The sequence below is a fragment of the Natator depressus genome, chromosome 2 (genome assembly GCF_965152275.1).
Source record: "Natator depressus isolate rNatDep1 chromosome 2, rNatDep2.hap1, whole genome shotgun sequence".
In the NCBI taxonomy this organism is placed as follows: domain Eukaryota; kingdom Metazoa; phylum Chordata; order Testudines; family Cheloniidae; genus Natator; species Natator depressus.
In genome coordinates this window covers 137,591,281-137,610,758 of record NC_134235.1, presented here as the reverse complement: position 1 = coordinate 137,610,758, position 19,478 = coordinate 137,591,281, and the positions used below count along the sequence as shown (strand labels likewise).

Sequence of the window (19,478 nt, the reverse complement as noted above, 5' to 3'; positions counted from 1 at the left end):
AGGAAGTTCAAAAATACAAATAAAAATTGTTAGAAAGTGTTACTGCTGAAAAGTAAATAAACAACCATTTATCTTTTTTTATCTTCTAATTAAATTTAAAATGATTTTTATTTTTTCCAAAAATAAAAGTACAATGTGCTCTAAAGTCTACCTAACAAATTACTTGATTGTGTTTTACAGATCTGGCAGTATACTTTTGTTAAAGGTATTTATTTAACCAGTTGATCATGTCCTTTCTTGCTTCTTCAATGTAAGGTTTATCTTGAGGATTTATATCTTCTCTCTTGCGATGTACAAAACCATGAGTTTGCCCAGGGTAAATTTTAACTCTGTAATCAACTTTACAGTGTTGTTTCAGCTTCTGCTCCAGTAAGGTGACCTGTAACAGAATATCCTTCCGTTAGTGACATTGATTTAACCTATTATTTTTACTAATTCTCAGCTTGCCCATCATTTAGTTTCCTGAAAGATGTGATGTATCCTCATCTCAGTTCCTTCTTTACCAATCTCACACTTGGGCCAGACTAGATTTGTTACCCCAATTGTATTTTTATGGGCTCTTTTCTTCTAGTAATCATTGAGCTATGACTGTACAAAATTACAAAAACTGTGTAGGTAAGTGGAATTGCATCTTTAAAAGTCTCTGCAAAGATAAAAACACTTGTTTCCTGATGTGGGGCTTACTACCATGAGTAGTCCAGTTGGTAGCAAGCACTACAGCAAGTAGTAAGTAGTGGAGACTGGACCGAGAAAAGGGACAAAACTGGAATCACTTTGAATTTGTGTTTGGGCGGGTGGAAGCTGCACAGATTCAAAGCTTGTGATTCTAACCTGTTCCTATGATTTTTGATGGAAAAAAAATATCTACAAGTGGATGCAAGCCTGCAGCATATCTTCCTTTGGGCTCCTGCAAAGGCTACTCAGCTCCCTCCTACTATGATTCTATACACTGTGACAAAGTTCCTGCTCTGCCTTGGTGGGTCTTGTGCTTATTGGCGAATTTGCTCGCCTTGGAGCTTCACGGCAGCCCTCAGCTTGGCCATTTTTCTGAACCCACAGTCCAGGTCAACTCCTCCTGTGTCTGACCAGGAGTTGGGAGGATTTGGGGGGAACCCGGGCCCGACCTCTATTCCAGGTTCCAGCCCAGGGCCCTGTGGAATGCAGCTATCTAGAGTGCCTCTTGGAACAGCTGTGCGACAGCTACAACTCCCTGGGCTACTTCCCCATGGCCTCCTCCCAACACCTTCTTTATCCTCACCATAGGACCTTCCTCCTGGTGTCTGATAATGTTTGTACACCTCAGTCCTCCAACAGTCTGCGTTCTCACTCTCAGCTCCTAGTGCCTCTTCCTCCCAGCTCCTCACATGCACACCACAAACTGAAGTGAGCTCCTTTTTAAAACCCAGGTGCCCTGATTAGCCTGCCTTAATTGATTCTAGCAGCTTCTTGATTGGCTTCAGGTGTTCTAATCAGCCTGTCTTAATTGTCTCCAGAAGGTTCCTGATTGTTCTGAAACCTTCCCTGTTACCCTACCCAGGGAAAGGGACCTACTTAGCCTGGGGCTAATATATCTGCCTTCTATTACTCTCCTATAGCCATCTGGCCCGACCCTGTCACAACACAAAAAAAATCTATATTCTGATCTGGAAAACATTGAGCACTGTGCCTATATAAGTGTTCTGGTTCAGATGGATCTGAAATGTTATAAGAAAAGCTTGCAGTATTTTAGTGTTGTTGAACCAGAGCCTGAGCCAAGCTTAAGCCTGGAACTTTAGCCTACATGGAATCCAGATTTACGTCTAGTTACTAACAACGCCTTTAGATAATAAACAGGGATAGAACAGGGTGGGGCTGGCAGCAGGGGGTAGGAGGACCCGGGCCCACTCTCCTCTACTGGGTCCCAGCCCAGAGCCCTAACAGTAGTGGAGGGTTCTGCCACTGGGTCAGTGGGATCCAACTGAAACATGCTTACTCATGCTCCATCGACAAAAACGGACTAAAGTCTAGTTTCTCTGGGCTACTTCCTACCCTAGTCCAGGTGCAGGGCTCTGTAGTCCAAGGATATTCCATCATCTCAGGATACAGGGCTGACAGCAGTCCTGGCAACTCCTATCATGGGCTGGTCTCCTCTGGGGGCAGGGCGCAGCACAGCATTGATTCAGCTCCGGAGTTCTGCAGTTGGTTGGAAACGTCTGCCTCCTTCCATGGCTCCAGCCGAACTGAGCTGCAGGGCCCTCCTTCTATACTTCCTGCCACTCCCCTCTGCTTCAGGTACAAGGGGGTGGGGTTGGCCCTGCTTCGCCCACCAAGGGAGTGTAGGGGTCCCTGGGGCTCAGGCTCGGCGGGAGGCCACTTTGCCTCGCTACAGGGTTCATAATGTCTCCCTCTGTTTTCTTTTTGCACATCTCTCAGCTTGGTCAACGAAACTACACTAGTTAGTTTTCCTTTCCAGGGAAAACTTCAAAATTGCCAGAAATGTCAACCCTGAAGGGAGGGAGCTCCAGTAGGAGGGAATAACTAGGAGGGAAATAGGGAATAACACTGACGAAGGGGACAGAGAGCTGGCTGCCCTGATGGAGGATGGATTTCCCTGAGGTAAACAGAGAACCCGGAGACCAGATCCTCAAGTGGTATAAATCACTACAGCCTCACCAGAGCTATGCTGATTTACACCAGAGGAGGATCTGACCCCAGCTGTTTGCAGGGCTTTTTGCCTTCTGATTGGAGCTCATAAACTGTTTGAAAGCCTGGTAAAGAGCAGTGGCTCTCTTGGCCTTCGTGAGATGGAAAGCCTAGGAATGAGCTAGCAGGAAGAAGAGGGAAAGCCTAGGAATGAGCTGTCCCTCTGTAATTGTTGATCCCAATTGCAGGGTGTTGACCTAATGCCTAACCTCATTTTGATTAAGGAGGGTTTCATCTCCTGAGCCTGCCGAATGCCTTCCTTTTGACTCCATCTACGGCTACTAGCCCCTCTCTTACCATGACCCCCTTATTTTATAAAATCTATACTTAGAGATGGGAAACATTGACAGTATGCCTTTAAATAATTTGTGAGAACAGTAACAGGAGTTTTTATATCCTTTTTCAGAGGCAAGAAAGATACTAATTCATTTTCTAATTTCTCTGAACAAAATGTTATCTTATTAAATCAATGTTTAAAAAGCAATGAGGATATAAATGTGTTTGAAGGTGAACTTACTTGTTCAAGAGGGATGTAATCATCACTTTCACCAAAAATGAAGAATGTGGGGTGGAGCAAACTGTATCTATCCTCAAAGTACTTAATTACTCCTAGAAAAATTAAATACATTTAAAATGTTTATAGTGAGCAATTTATAATGGTTAACACTAAATCAAAACATGAAAGTTACAGATGGAGACACTTTTCAGAGTGGTAGCCGCGTTAGTCTATATCAGCAAACAGAACGAGGAGTACTTGTGGCACCTTAGAGACTGACAAATTTATTTGAGCATAAGCTTTCGTGGGCTAAAGCCCACTTCATCAGATGCATGCAGTGGAAAATACAGTAGGAAGATATATATATATATATACAGAGAACATGAAAAAATGGGGGTTGCCATACCAACTCTAAAGAGACTCATTGATTAAGGTGGACTATTATCAGCAGGAGAAAAAAACTTTTGTAGTGATAATCAGGATGGCCCATTTCAAACGGTTGACAGGAAGGTGTGTGTAACAGTAGGGGAAAAATTAGCATGGGGAAATAGTTTTTAGTTTCTGTAATGATTCATCCACTCCCAGTCTTTATTCAAGTCTAATTTAATGGTGTCCAGTCTGCAAATTAATTCCAGTTCTGCGGTTTCTCATTGGAGTCTTTTTTGAAGTTTTTTTGTGGAATAATTGTGACTTTTAGGTCTGTAATTGAGTGTCCAGGGAGGATGAAGTGTTCTCCGACTGGTTTTTGAATGTTATAATTCTTGACGTCTGATTTGTGTTCATTTATTCTTTTGCGTAGAGACTGTCCAGTTTGGCCAATGTACATGGCAGAGGGGCATTGCTGGCACATGATAGCATATATCACATTGGTAGATGTACAGGTGAACAAGCTTCTGATAGTGTGGCTGATCTGTGAGAGTGAGGAATCATCCTTCAGGATAGGTTGTAGATCCTTAATGATGTGCTGGAGAGGTTGTAGTTAGGGGCTGAAGGTGATGGCTAGTGGCGTTCTGTTACTTTCTTTGTTGGGCCTGTCGTGTAGTAGGTGACTTCTGGGTACTCTTCTGGCTCTGTCAATCTGTTTCTTCACTTCAGCAGGTGGGTATTGTAGTTGTAAGAATTCCAGCTCATCATCAAGAATCTACAACCTATCCTGAAGGACGATCCCTCGCTCTCACAGATCTTGGGAGACAGGCAGTCCTCGCTTACAGACAGCCCCCCAACCTGAAGCAAATATTCACCAGCAACCACACACCACACAACAAAAACACTAACCCAGGAACCTATCCTTGCAACAAAGCCCGTTGCCAACTCTGTCCACATATCTATTCAAGGGACACCATCATAGGATCTAATCACATCAGCCACACTATCAGAGGCTTGTTCACCTGCACATCTACCAATGTGATATATGCTATCATGTGCCAGCAAAGCCCCTCTGCCATGTACATTGGCCAAACTGGACAGTCTCTACACAAAAGAATAAATGGACACAAATCAGATGTCAAGAATTATAACATTCAAAAACCAGTTGGAGAACACTTCATCCTCCCTGGACACTCAATTACAGACCTAAAAGTCTCAATTATTCCACAAAAAAACTTCAAAAACAGACTCCAGTGAGAAACTGCAGAACTGGAATTAATTTGGAAACTGGACACCATTAAATTAGACTTGAATAAAGACTGGGAGTGGATGAGTCATTACACAAACTAAAAACTATTTCCCCATGCTAATTTTTCCCCTACTGTTACTCACATCTTCCTGTCAACTGTTTGAAATGGGCCATCCTGATTATCACTACAAAAGGTTTTTTTCTCCTGCTGATAATAGCTCACCTTAATCGATGAGTCTCTTTAGAGTTGGTATGGCAACCCCCATTTTTTCATGTTCTCTGTGTATATATATCTTCCTACTGTATTTTCCACTGCATGCATCTGATGAAGTGGGTTTTAGCCCACGAAAGCTTATGCCCAAATAAATTTGTTAGTCTCTAAGGTGCCACAAGTACTCCTCGTTCTTTTTAGATTGAGACACTGGATCTGAACTTCCTCTCTTCCAGCTCTGGGGATGTGAGGCTCCAGATCCAGTGTCTTGGCCCAGCTCCATAACTGGTCTACCTGGACCTGCACTGGCAAAAAAAACCCACACATGTATTTCCCCATCAGTGAAGTTCCACTAGTAAGAACAATGGACAAATCTGTATTGTAGACAAGCATTTTTATCACCAGGTTGAATGGCTATCCTACAACTTCCATCATTGATACCCCTGGTGGAGTTGTACTGGTGGTGAATTAATCACCTGACTTTTGCCAGCGTAGACAGACACTGCAACACTGAACCCAAAGATCTGTGGGGACATCTGATTCAGGTCCTGTTCAAAATCCATACTTCACAGCTTGGGTCAATCTTTCGTGACAATTGTATGTATTACATTGAGCCTTGAGTGCATGCCTGGCATTTTGCCCCACTGAAAAAGCCTACAGATCTAGTTTTGACACAGACCAGATGGTTGAGACACAATTGAACTGAATGTGATGTGCCTTTATTATCAGTTAGAAATGGTATAAGAATCAGCATGCTGTAGCAGACTATACAAAGTTGATTTCACATTTTTTCTGTTATGAAAGCTTCATAGATCTAGGGCTACAAAGACACATATAAACATTCATAATTATATATACATCTATGATTTCAGTTTAAATATACTCAGAAATATTGATGCCAATCACTAGACAATCTATATTGTATTTGTATTTTACTATTTATTTACATTTAAATAACAATAAAATCCACAGAAAAAGCTCTACGTGCTCTGACAAATAATTAGACATACATTCACAAGTGATGACCATAGAGCAACAAAAATAACCATATAGAAATAATTAATTAACTTGGCTGATCAGCAAATCAAAGCAGCAATATGACCTTTTAAGGCCCCCAGGAAGTTCTCCCAACTCTCCCCATAATCCACAGCACATAAATCTAAATCATTATGGATTATATTCAATAATAGTTAAACTACATGCTATATTTATGTATGTGAGTGAGCTCAAGTTTACATGCATTTTAAACTTACCATAGATTGCCACCCCAGTTTTTAATTCAGGATTTTTCAGCATCAAGTGATGTACAGCCATTCCACCCCAGCAAAATCCAATGACACCGATCTTCTTTGCATTGCATTGCTCCTTTAGATACTTCAAGATGACATCAACTTCCCTAACACATATAAAGAAAGGCAAATTAAGGAATCTAATAGCACTGGAAAACTGGAAAGAAAATACAATTGGTTTACAAAATAGTCACTTCTAATTTTGTTTAGGTTTTTAGTATCTTCTTGGAACACAACAACTCCAGAATTTAAACTGCAGTTTTGAAACATGAGTTGGCAACTATATCAAACATGAATATTTAACGCATTAGTTCATCCTAGAGAAGAAAACAGCATAATGCACGAATAACATACTGAATGTGTAATGAAGTAATTCTTTTCTTGACCTGCTGCTCACAAACCGGGAAGAATTAGTGGGGGAAGCAAAAGTGGATGGGAATCTGGGGGGCAGTGACCATGAGTTGGTCGAGTTCAGGATCCTGACGCAGGGAAGAAAGGTTCGCACCAGGATACGGACCCTGGACTTCAGGAAAGCAGACTTCGACTCCCTCAGGGAACGGATGGGTAGGATCCCCTGGGGGACTAATATGAAGGGGAAAGGAGTCCAGGAGAGCTGGCTGTATTTCAAGGAATCCCTGTTGAGGTTACAGGGACAAACCATCCCGATGAGTCGAAAGAATAGTAAATATGGCAGGCGACCAGCTTGGCTTAATGGTGAAATCCTAGCGGATCTTAAACATAAAAAAGAAGCTTACAAGAAGTGGAAGGTTGGACATATGACCAGGGATGAGTATATAAATATTGCTCGGGCATGTAGGAATGAAATCAGGAGGGCCAAATCGCACCTGGAGCTGCAGCTAGCAAGAGATGTCAAGAGTAACAAGAAGGGTTTCTTCAGGTATGTTGGCAACAAGAAGAAAGCCAAGGAAAGTGTGGGCCCCTTACTGAATGAGGGAGGCAACCTAGTGACAGAGGGTGTGGAAAAAGCTAATGTACTCAATGCTTTTTTTGCCTCTGTCTTCACGAACAAGGTCAGCTCCCAGACTGCTGCGCTGGGCATCACAACATGGGGAGTAGATGGCCAGCCCTCAGTGGAGAAAGAGGTGGTTAGGGACTATTTAGAAAAGCTGGACGTGCACAAGTCCATGGGGCCGGACGAGTTGCATCCGAGAGTGCTAAAGGAATTGGCAGATGTGATTGCAGAGCCATTGGCCATTATCTTTGAAAACTCGTGGCGAACGGGGGAAGTCCCGGATGACTGGAAAAAGGCTAATGTAGTGCCAATCTTTAAAAAAGGGAAGAAGGAGGATCCTGGGAACTACAGGCCAGTCAGCCTCACCTCAGTCCCCGGAAAAATCATGGAGCAGGTCCTCAAGGAATCAATCCTGAAGCACTTACACGAGAGGAAAGTGATCAGGAACAGTCAGCATGGATTCACCAAGGGTAGGTCATGCCTGACTAATCTAATCGCCTTCTATGATGAGATTACTGATTCTGTGGATGAAGGGAAAGCAGTGGATGTATTGTTTCTTGACTTTAGCAAAGCTTTTGACACGGTCTCCCACAGTATTCTTGTCAGCAAGTTAAAGAAGTATGGGCTGGATGATTGCACTATAAGGTGGGTAGAAAGTTGGCTAGATTGTCGGGCTCAACGGCTGGTGATCAATGGCTCCATGTCTAGTTGGCAGCCGGTGTCAAGTGGAGTGCCCCAGGGGTCGGTCCTGGGGCCGGTTTTGTTCAATATCTTCATAAATGATCTGGAGGATGGTGTGGATTGCACTCTCAGCAAATTTGCGGATGATACTAAACTGGGAGGAGTGGTAGATACGCTGGAGGGCAGGGATAGGATACAGAGGGACCTAGACAAATTGGAGGATTGGGCCAAAAGAAACCTGATGAGGTTCAATAACGATAAGTGCAGGGTCCTGCACTTAGGACGGAAGAACCCAATGCACCGCTACAGACTAGGGACTGAATGGCTAGGCAGCAGTTCTGCGGAAAAGGACCTAGGGGTGACAGTGGACGAGAAGCTGGATATGAGTCAGCAGTGTGCCCTTGTTGCCAAGAAGGCCAATGGCATTTTGGGATGTATAAGTAGGGGCATAGAGAGCAGATCGAGGGACGTGATCGTTCCCCTCTATTTGACACTGGTGAGGCCTCATCTGGAGTACTGTGTCCAGTTTTGGCCCCCACACTACAAGAAGGATGTGGATAAATTGGAGAGAGTCCAGCGAAGGGCAACAAAAATGATTAGGGGTCTGGAACACATGACTTATGAGGAGAGGCTGAGGGAACTGGGAATGTTTAGTCTACGGAAGAGAAGAATGAGGGGGGATTTGATAGCTGCTTTCAACTACCTGAGAGGTGGTTCCAGAGAGGATGATTCTAGACTATTCTCAGTGGTAGAAGAGCACAGGACAAGGAGTAATGGTCTCAAGTTGCAGTGGGGGAGGTTTAGGTTGGATATTAAGAAAAACTTTTTCACTAGGAGGGTGGTGAAACACTGGAATGTGTGACCTAGGGAGGTGGTAGAATCTCCTTCCTTGGAAGTTTTTAAGGTCAGGCTTGACAAAGCCCTGGCTGGGATGATTTGATTGGGGATTGGTCCTGCTTTGAGCAGGGGGTTGGACTAGATGACCTCCTGAGGTCCCTTCTGTCATAAATATAAAGGGAAGGGTAAACCCCTTTAAAATCCCTCCTGGCCAGAGGAAATCTCCTCTCACCTGTAAAGGGTTAAGAAGCTAAAGGTAACCTCGCTGGCACCTGACCAAAATGACCAATGAGGAGACAAGATACTTTCCAAAGCTGGGAGGAGGGAGAGAAACAAAGGGTATGTGTGTCTGTCTATATTCTGTCTTTGCCGGGGATAGACCAGGAATGAAGCCTTAGAACTTTTAGTAAGTAATCTAGCTAGGTATGTGTTAGATTATGATTTCTTTAAATGGCTGAGAAAAGAATTGTGCTGAATAGAATAACTATTTCTGTCTGTGTATCTTTTTTGTAACTTAAGGTTTTTGCCTAGAGGGGTTCTCTATGTTTTGAATCTAATTACCCTGTAAGGTATCTACCATCCTGACTTTACAGGGGGGATTTTTTTTATTTCTATTTACTTCTATTTCTATTAAAAGTCTTTTTGTAAGAAAACTGAATGCTTTTTCATTGTTCTCAGATCCAAGGGTTTGGGTCTGTGGTCACCTATGCAAATTGGTGAGGCTTTTTATCCAACATTTCCCTGGAAAGGGGGGGTGCAAGTGTTGGGAGGATTGTTCATTGTTCTTAAGATCCAAGGGTCTGGGTCTGTAGTCACCTAGGCAAATTGGTGAGGCTTTTTACCAAACCTTGTCCAGGAAGTGGGGTGCAAGGTTTTGGGAAGTATTTTGGGGGGAAAGACGTGTCCAAACAGCTCTTCCCCAGTAACCAGTATTTGTTTGGTGGTGGTAGCGGCCAATCCAAGGACAAAAGGGTGGAATATTTTGTACCTTGGGGAAGTTTTGACCTAAGCTGGTAAAGATAAGCTTAGGAGGTTTTTCATGCAGGTCCCTACATCTGTATCCTAGAGTTCAGAGTGGGGGAGGAACCTTGACACCTTCTAACCCTGATATTCTATGATTCTATGATTCTAAGTGCAATCAGAACAATCTTTTACTTTACACGTATCAGTGGTTAGAATTTTAATTGAGTCTAAAAATACAAATACAGTTGGACAAAGGACCCGATTTCTTATCTTATCAATTAACATTCATAAAATTTAAGTGAAGCCCATTCAAGAGAACACCATTTATGATCAAATTATTACTTGAACTGTTTCAAGGGAAGTAAACATTGCATGAAGTCAGTAAAGCAAATTTTGAAAATGCTGAATGAAATTCAGCAGTGAACTAATAGGTGTAATGGTGAAGTGCAGTTAGGTGTAAATGGTAAAAAACAAGTTTAAGTGACTAGTAGAATGGCAAAGTAGTGTAACTTACGCTGACTTGGGACTTTGTGGGTGTGCAATACAAATGTAAGTTACACCAGCTCGGTAGTCTTTGGTGACTAATTTTACATCTTACAATTACAGCAGGGAAAATGGTACCCTAGGAAGCATGGGAGTAGTGTGACCTTAGTTAAAGTAGGAGAAGCCTGCTTTATCTTGCTGCCTTTTGATAGGGTTTCCACCCCACCTCCTTTCCTTCGATGGTTCCATCTCCACTCCTGACATGTATAACTTATAGCTGTTTTGCACACCTGCTTAATGTCACTACTTTGCTATTGACTCCACCATTTACATAACTACTAATTTGATCCACACATTTCCATGGGATTTGTGCTTTCTTATTCCAAGCTGCATCTGGTCCATTATGTTTTAGGACTTGATCCTGGAGTCCTTACTAGGGCAAAACTCCTATCAATGAGAGCTGTGTATACATGCAGTCTACTAAATATACATCTTACCTGTCTACCTTGCTGGCATCTCGAGTTTTCAGCCAGTCATTAAAGATGGACCAGTCATCAGAAGGGTCCCAAGGTTTTTGTCCCACAAAGAAGTCTGGGCAGATGGCTCTATATGAAAAAGTAAAACAATTTTAGGTCCATGGAATAGCAGTAAGGAGTAATTATGGGACAGTCTGTATACTTTAATGTGTATTCATTCTGTTTATTCCATAACGCTCACACACAATTATACAGATCTGTTCCCATTACTTGTCTAAATCTAATAGAATGATTTGATAGAACTTCCAGAGCATGGCAGTTTACTTTGACCTATTAGACTTTGTTAATTAAGGAATCTGATAAGCTATTAACTGTTATTAAAATACCCTAAGAACTGATCATCAGTTTTGCAGATATTCTACAATTTACATGAATATAACTTTGAGCTGGAACTAATGTTAACCTAATATTGTGGGAATGACTTTAGGTTTTTACTATATTTCTGAATATAATACTCTTATAGGGCTTGAGTCAGCCCTTCATACTCATGCAAAATTCCATTTTTCTTCACTAGGACTTTTGCCATTATAAGTAATGCTAATTAGGACCAAAAAGTACAAGGCTGTTTAAAAGATACTACAGATATTTTAAATAATATCTCAGAAACTTGAAAATCAGATGTTTGGTTTTGTTTTCCTTTCCTTCTTTATGCATCTACACACTGGCTAATTATTGTAAGTAGGGCTGTCAAGCGATTAAAAAATGAATCGCGATTAATCAAGAGTTTAATCAAACTGTTAAACAATAATATAATACCATTTATTTAGTTTTGGATATTTTCTACATTTTCAAATATATTGATTTCAATTACAACACAGAATACAAAGTGTACAGTGCTCACTTTATATTTATTTTTATTATAAATATTTGCACTGTAAAAAACAAAAGAAATAGTATTTTTCAATTCACCTAATACAGGTACTATAGTTCAATCTCTTTGTCATGAAAGTTGAACTTACAAGTGTAGAATTATGTACAAAAAAACCTACATTCAAAAATAAAACAATGTAGAGCCTACAAGTTTACACAGTCCTACCTCTTGTTCAGCGAATTGCTCAGACAAACAAGTTTGTTTACATTTGCAGGAGATAATACTGCCCGCTTCTTGTTTACAATGTCATCTGAAAGTGAGAACGGGCATTCGCATGGCACTGTTGTAGCTGGCGTCGCAAGATATTTACTTGCCAGATGTGCTAAAGATTCATATATCTCTTCATGCTTCAACCACCATTCCAGAGGACATGCATCCATGCTGATAATGGGTTCTGCTCGATAAACATCCAAAGTAGTGTGGATCTATGCATGTTTCTTTTCATCATCTGAGTCAGATGTCACCAGCAGAAAGGCTGATTTTCTTTTTTGGTGGTTTGGGTTCTGTAGTTTCCACATCAGAGTGTTGCTCTTGTAAGACTTCTAAAAGTATGCTTTACACCTCATCCCTCTCAGATTTTGGAAAGCACTTCAGATTCTAAAACCTTGGGTTGAGTGCTGTAGCTATCTTTAGAAATCTCGCTTTGGTACCTTTTCTGCGTTTTGTCGAATCTGCAGTGAAAGTATTCTTAAAACAAACAACATGTGCTGGGTCATCATCTGAGACTGCTATAACATGAAATATATGGCAGAATGCAGGTAAAACAGAGAAGAAGACATACAATTCTCCCCCCAAGGAGTTCAGTCACAAATGTAATTAATGCATTATTTTTTTAACAAGCGTCATCAGCATGGAAGCATGTCCTCTGGAATGGTGGCTGAAGCAAGAAGGGGCATATGAATGTTTAGCATATCTGGCACATAAATACCTTGCAATGCTGGTTACAAAAGTGCCATGCGAATGCATGTTCTTACTGTCAGGTGACATTGTAAATAAAAAGCTGGCAGCAGTATCTCCAGTAAATGTAAACAAACTTGCTTGTCTGAGCGACTGGCGGAACAAGAAGTAGGACTGAGTGGACTTGTAGGCTCTAAAGTTTTACATTGTTTTGTTTTTGAGTGCAACAAAAAATTTAGCGGCTGGCATGTCCATGCAGCCCGCGCCACTTCCCACAGCTCCCATTGGCCGGGAATGGTGAACTGCAGCCACTGGGAGCTGCAGGCGGCCGTACAAATGTAAACAAACTGTCTGGCGACCTGCCAGCGGATTACCCTGACAGGTCGCATGCAGCCCACGGGCCGCAGGTTGCCCACCACTGATAAAGAGATTGCACTTCAATATTTGTATGAGGTGAACTGAAAAATACTATTTCTTTTGTTTGCCATTTTTACTGTGCAAATATTTGTAGCAAAAATATTAATATAAAGTGAGCACTGTCAACTTTGTATACTGTGTTGTAATTGAAATCAATATATTTAAAAATGTAGAAAAACATCAAATGTAATACATTTCAGTTGGTATTCTGCTGTTTAACAGTACGATTAAAACTGTGATTAATCGCAATTCATTTTTTTAACTGCGATTAATTTTTTTGAGTTAATCGTGTGAGTTAACTCTGATTAATCGACAGCCCTAATTGTACGGTTACTCACTAGTGATCAGCTACTTGCACTGTTTTAAAATGATGACATATGTGTTTAGAAAAAACACATGCTAGCAAAGTCTTTGAAATTCTTCATACGTGCGTGGTTTTAAAAAAAAGTCTATAACATTTTTGGCCTAGCAACTTTGACCATGTCTCTTTGGGAGGAAAACATTAAGATTGCTTACATGTATCCATTAGCTGCAAGCATATCGACCATGTATCTGGTATTTGGGAGTTGCCATCCAAATATATCGTGAATCACAACCACAGCTTTTCCCGTGCTGGCGGACGGTTTGCAAACGTACGCCTTGATGTGCTCCACTTGCACTTCATGCCCAAGGCCCCCATACTCAAACCTGTCTCCAATGTCACATGGGCATGGTCTCGCTTCATTGGCCATCTGGGATACAAACATGGAAAGGACAAAAGATATTAAACTATTCATATTTAAGTACACACGCAGAAAACGTCTGAACGCAATGTGATGATGGCACTGTGAAATATGGAATCTATTGATAACGTTAGGCATAGCACTGATGTTAGGTATGAACTTCTAATCCTTGTCAAACAGCAGCATTTTTGCTGTATTTCACAGAGAGCTGTAATTTGGTTACTTAGCCTATATGCTCTCGCGGGCAGGGAACCATCTTTTAGATTTGTGTTTGCACAGCGCCTAGATTAATGGAGTCCTGGGCCATGACTAGGGTTCCTAGGTGCTGTCATAGTACAAATAATAAAAGAGTGAAAAAAATTAAGAGTAATATCTTCCAAGATAAGATCACCGCAAACTGCTGTTGTGATGAGGTAAGTTCTTTTCCTTCTTTTCTGTGATGTGCTCAGTAACTCATAGTATAGATTAGTCTAGTCATTTTAAAGTTTTGATATGTGACACAGTGCTTTGGAAGTGAATAATCTTTTATGAGCAAGTAAAGATACATACATGGTTTTGATTAAACGTAAGACATTTTTATGGCAAGAATTAAAGCTCTCTAAAACCTTCTGTAACGGGCCCTTTCAATTTGAAGAAGTGCCACTTCTAAAGCAACTTCCAGCCCAGGTTGAAGAAAGGTGTTTGTTTTATATATGGAATGTGATCAATAAGAACATACCTAACAAATATTTCACAAACTTTTTATGAGGTATTTATTACATATTATGGAAGTGATACATTCTGCCAGTTTGGTAAAAAGCTCATGAGAAGTGAAAATCTTTAAGGTGAACAAAAATGTTATAAGAACGAAATGACCACAAGGCCTGGTTAACTGCTGATTAGCTATTATACAGAGAGAGGTCAGCATATACAAGTGACTCAAACAGAGTAAAGAGAACAGAGCTGATACAGAGATTTATACAGCTGTTTTGTCTTACTATTTCACTAAGTTAATGGCTACATTCTGCTAGTGTCGGACCAACCAAATTAATCAAATGACTTTATATTGCTGCAGAATATTTCAAGTGATCCATATAAATCACTGCATTGTGGACTGAATAGTATACAAACTATTAAACCAGAGGTCTCAAACTCAAATGACCATGAGGGCCACATGAGGACTAGTACATTGGCCCGAGGGCCGCACCACTGACCACCCCCCACTGCTGCCCCGGCCCCACCCCCACTCCACCCCTTCCGTGAGGCCCCGCCCCTGCCCCACCTCTTCCCAGCCCCAATTCCAACCCCTTCCGTGAAATCCCTACCCCAACTCCTCCCCCTCCCTGCCCCCAAGGGGTGCAGGAGTGTGCAGTGTGCGGCAGGGGGCTCAGGGCAGGGGGTCGGTGTGCAGGGTGGGGCAGGGGGTCAGGGTGCGGCAGGCGGCTCAGGACAGGGGGTTGAGGTGCAGGAGGGGTACGGGCTGCAGCAGGGTGCTCAGGGCAGGGGGTTGGGATGCAGGGTGCAGCAGGGGGCTCAGGTCAGGGGGTCAGGGTGCAGGAGGGGTGCAGGGTGCAGCAGGGGGCTCAGGTCAGAAGGTTGGGGCGTAGGAGGGGTGCAGCGTGCAGCAGGGGGCTCAGGCAATGGTGAGCTGGAGTCGGTTTGCACCAGTTCGCATGAACCGGTTGTTAAATTTAGAAGCCGGTTTAGAACCAGTTGTTAAAGGGTTGGGCAAACTCCGGCCCGTGGGCCACATCTGGCCGGCAGGACTGTCCTGTCCAGCCTGCCTGAGCTCCCGGCTGGGGAGGCTCCCCTTGAGAATGCCTTTATACTCACCCGGCGGTGCTCTGGGTCTTCGACGGTGGGTCCTACACTCTCTCTGGGACTTCGGCGGCCCTTCGGTGGCGGGTCCCTCAGGGCCGCCGAAGACCTGGAGCGAGTGAAGGACCCGCCGCTGAAGTGCCGCCGAAGACCCAGAGTGACTGAAGGAACCGGTTCTTCAGATTTTGGCAGCTCATCACTGGGCCTGGGGCAGGGGGTCGGGGTGCAGGAGGGGTGTGGGGTGTAGCAGAGGGCTCAGGGCAGGGGGTTCAGCTGCAAGAGGGGTTCCAGGGCGGGTCCGGCCCGGCATGCACCGCGGCCAGAGCAGGCTCCCTGCCTGCCCGCCCTGCCCCTGCGCCGCTCCAGGAAGCAGCCAGGACCTGGGGGCGGGGGGCACAGGGGTCTGTGTGTTGCCCTGGCCGCACCTCCAGGCACCGCCCCCTGCAGCTCCCATTGGCTGGGAATGGGGAACCGCAGCCAATGGGAGCTTCGGGAGGGTACCTGGAGGAGTGGCCAGGACAACACACAGACCCCGGTTGCCCCCCTCCCCCAGGTCCCGGCCACTTCCTGTAGTGGCGCGGGGGCAGGACAGGGCTGCCCTGCCCCCAGTGCACACCGGGCCAGAGCCGCTCTAGGTAAATGCTGGGGGGGCCACGGGGAGCTGGTGGACCACAAAAATCACCCCGCCTGCTGCATGTTTGAGACCCCTGTATTAAACAATGTGGAGAGATTTTACTTAAAATTCTGTATGAACTTTAAAATGGACATGTTGCAAAGACATAAGAGCACTGACAAAGAACATGCTGCCTGGTACATAAAAAGAGATGTATAAAGTTGACTACACTAAGTATGCTCATGGAAACCATCCTGTGGAGGCAGGTTGCTGACTAGGCCCTGGTATAGGATGATCTAAATAGTTGCCTGTCCAAATGCAAAACTGAGGACAAAAAAGTCTGCATACCCATATGACCAGATGATTTACACAAACTGGTATGGCTCAAGAGGTTTTGTACTATGGACTTCAAATTCCAGTAACACAAACCACAAGCAGTGAACAATTCCAAGAGTAAAAAACACAGCATTTGTTCTGTCTTTGAATGGTGAGAAGGAACAGGACTTGTACTCTGATAGGCCACTTCAAAACTTAGTAAGAAGTATCAGTTGTATGTTATTTGAGTCAAATAAGCTTTTCAAATGGAGGAATTCATTAGATTATCTCAACTCTTCATCAGAAGCATGCATCACTTTCTGACTGGCCTAGATCAGCTTTGCTAAGAAGAACCAGGCCGTATTGCCCATAAGTGGATAAATGTAGCTTAATGCCATCAGAACTTTGTTCTCAAACTGAAACATCTAGACAAGAGAGACCGAGAAGGCCTTCACTGGCATACCAGTTGTCTGGTCCCAACTAAAGTCTTGTCATAGACAAGCAACGTTTTAATGCTCTTCCTTTGAAGTCCCATAGGAGACTTCTGCAAAATTCAGAAAAAAATAGAGATATCAGAAGGTCTTGAATGCAAACTACCTGAACTGAACTTTCCATTTGTCTCAAGAAACTATTCATTGCAAAGTCAAGCTGAGCTGGAGAACTTACCTTCACACCAGTTGTAACTGATAAGTAGCAACCAAGTTTCAATAATATATGTACTCAAAGGAAGACTTGATTATTTTCAAGCAAAATGTATCTCAGAAATGACTTAAGTGTATAGCATACTGTGTTTCACTAACAAGCTCTATCTTAGACGTATAGAAATAATGCTACATCAAGTAATTGAAAGAGCTGAGGTTGGAAGAATTAATTACACTAACTCATCTCAAAACTGGGCATGGTGGCACGTGCCTGTAATCCCAGCTATTTTGGAGGCTGAGGCTGGTGGATCGCTTGGGCTCAGTGTTTCAGGGCTGCAGTGCACTACGCTGATCAGACAGCTTGGCCAGTGGGTGGCTGAAGAAATGGCTAGAACAACACGAATGGTGTGTTGTGATCGGCGCTCTCTATGAGAGGGCTGATGGACCAATCGATCAAGGTGACTGAACTCAGCCTAGCACTACTTATAACAAGAATGCTTGCTTATAGCAAACGATAACTGAGAGAAACCTTTAGTGTCTAAAACAGCCTAGATACACAGTTGATCGGAAGAAATATACAGCTCCCTAAAGTAAAAGGCAAAAGTAACTTTCAGTGGTTTCGTTTTAATTAAATGGCACTAAAGGCCAGATTTTTAAAGGTTTTTAAGCACCTAAAGATTCAGATAAGTGCCTACTGGGATTTTTCAGAAGTGCTTAACTCCCACTGAAAGGCTCTTAAGTGCCTACGTCACTTTTAAAAATGGGACTTAGGCCCAGATTTTTAATAGTATGTAGGTGTTACTCCACTCAGCATTACAAGGCTGCAATTATTTAGATGGCTAAGAGCTTACAGTAGCAGTGAATTTCCTGTGAAATTAGGGTAGTTTGCATCATTAATTGCATATTATATTTGTGGTTTAGTGTGTGATGAAGGCTATGATTTATCACCTAGAGAGGCAATTTTAAATTAAATTCACATGTTTTAGTAATTAACTGTCTACATTCTAAATTCTAACCTTAGAGTAATGTTTGGCAACAGACAGTCCCATAATTTGATTAATAGATTAGTAGGGATCTGTATTGAATGATCCATTGTTCAGTGCTGGTACCAAAATCACCTGTCCAGAATAGTTCATTGCTAGGATACCAGAAAATCTTATTACACAGGTGAAAGTAAGACTTTGATGGATTGATCTGACTTACTAGCTCTTGATGTATGCAGTGCTGTTGTAGCCATGTCTGTCTGAGGATATTAGAGAGAGAAGATGGGTGAGGTAATCTCTTTTCTTGGACCAGCTTCTGTTGGTGAGACAGACAAGCCTTCGTGCTTACACAGAGCTTAGACCTGAAGAAGAGCTCTGTGTAAGCTCAAAAGTTTGGACTCATACTGTCCAAATCCATTATTCTAACACATTAGTTATCAGTCAACTCTAGAGGGGAGCCTACAGTTGATCTTTACTAGCCCATGTGTTAAAATACAAATTGTGCTTTCTACACCAAGGTTTTAACAAATGTCTTAGTGATATGTTAAAAATACCTTTTAGCCTAGGGAAGGCATATCCTAAATGTGACAGGAGTCCAACATGCTAAATCACACACCCCTACTCCCCCTATCTCGATCTACATGGGGAGGGGAAAGAGTTCTAGAATCAATTCAGAATTTCTTTGGTTTGTTTGGCCTGAATCACTGAAAAAGTTAAATACACCTTACCCCACATACAATGTATCAGATGTCTATAAAGCAACTCAAAGTGAAAAGAAATGAGAGCAAAGCCTACACAAAACCTTTTTCTCATCTGCAATATCTCAGTCTCCATTTCATTTCCCTGTGTCATGGTGTTGCAGTTCTCCGAGTTTGTTTGTTTTTAAAACAGTTAATCATATGTACTTTGAAACTTTTCCCTCCACCTAAAATTGTAGATTAAATTACATACTAACCTTTGGTGTCTTGTGCTTGGCTGAGCAGTTGATTCAGTTCTGTTGCTGTTTAGAAACACAGCAATTTTTTTTACTTGAGGGTGATTTATTTAAAACTATTCAACTTCAGGAAGAAAGAACGAGGCTGTTCAGGAAGACGTAACGAGTCCTGACAATGAAGTTGTTTGGAATTTGTGCTGACCTGGACTTGTATTGCCAGTTCTTAGTTAATGAATCACAATTTTATCTACAAGACTTAACCGTGTGTGTATTCAGTTATTTTATCTTTTCATTTTAAACAAAGCCTGTGCTGATTCTAGGTTTAGTTTTTTGCTTAGTCACAAGATTGACATGTTCTGTAATACAGTGTACAATCCATGCACCATTTCTCTAAATATATGGCCTGATTTTTCTTTTATTTACTTTGGTGTAACTGTTGAATTGAGGAGAGACGCTCCTGATTTACACTAGAGTAACTGAAGGCAAAATAAGACCAATATCGCTATTTCTATTTCCCTCCTG

General features: G+C 42.5%; 1 protein-coding gene across 1 annotated transcript; it reads right to left on the bottom strand.

Annotated features, from left to right (window-relative positions):
* Window positions 1–97: 97 nt before the first annotated feature.
* LOC141981558 (carboxymethylenebutenolidase homolog) lies at window positions 98–19,127 on the bottom strand. Its single transcript, XM_074943200.1, has 6 exons — window positions 18,978–19,127; window positions 13,468–13,682; window positions 10,728–10,835; window positions 6,258–6,400; window positions 3,200–3,291; window positions 98–379 (listed from the first exon to the last, which is right to left on the bottom strand). Exons 2-6 carry the CDS (start codon window positions 13,680–13,682, stop codon window positions 200–202), a joined length of 738 nt encoding a protein of 245 aa, XP_074799301.1. The 5' UTR covers window positions 18,978–19,127; the 3' UTR covers window positions 98–199.
* Window positions 19,128–19,478: the final 351 nt, after the last annotated feature.

Bases quoted from the DNA above. Each gene is read 5' to 3' on its own strand.
- LOC141981558 (XM_074943200.1), bottom strand. From the start codon at position 13,682: ATGGCCAATGAAGCGAGACCATGCCCATGTGACATTGGAGACAGGTTT. The intron at 6,401-10,727 runs GTAAGATGTATA...TATATGTGTTAG, and splicing joins GATGCCAGCAAGGTAGACAG to GGAAGTTGATGTCATCTTGA. The intron at 3,292-6,257 runs GTAAGTTTAAAA...TAATTTTTCTAG, and splicing joins AACTGGGGTGGCAATCTATG to GAGTAATTAAGTACTTTGAG.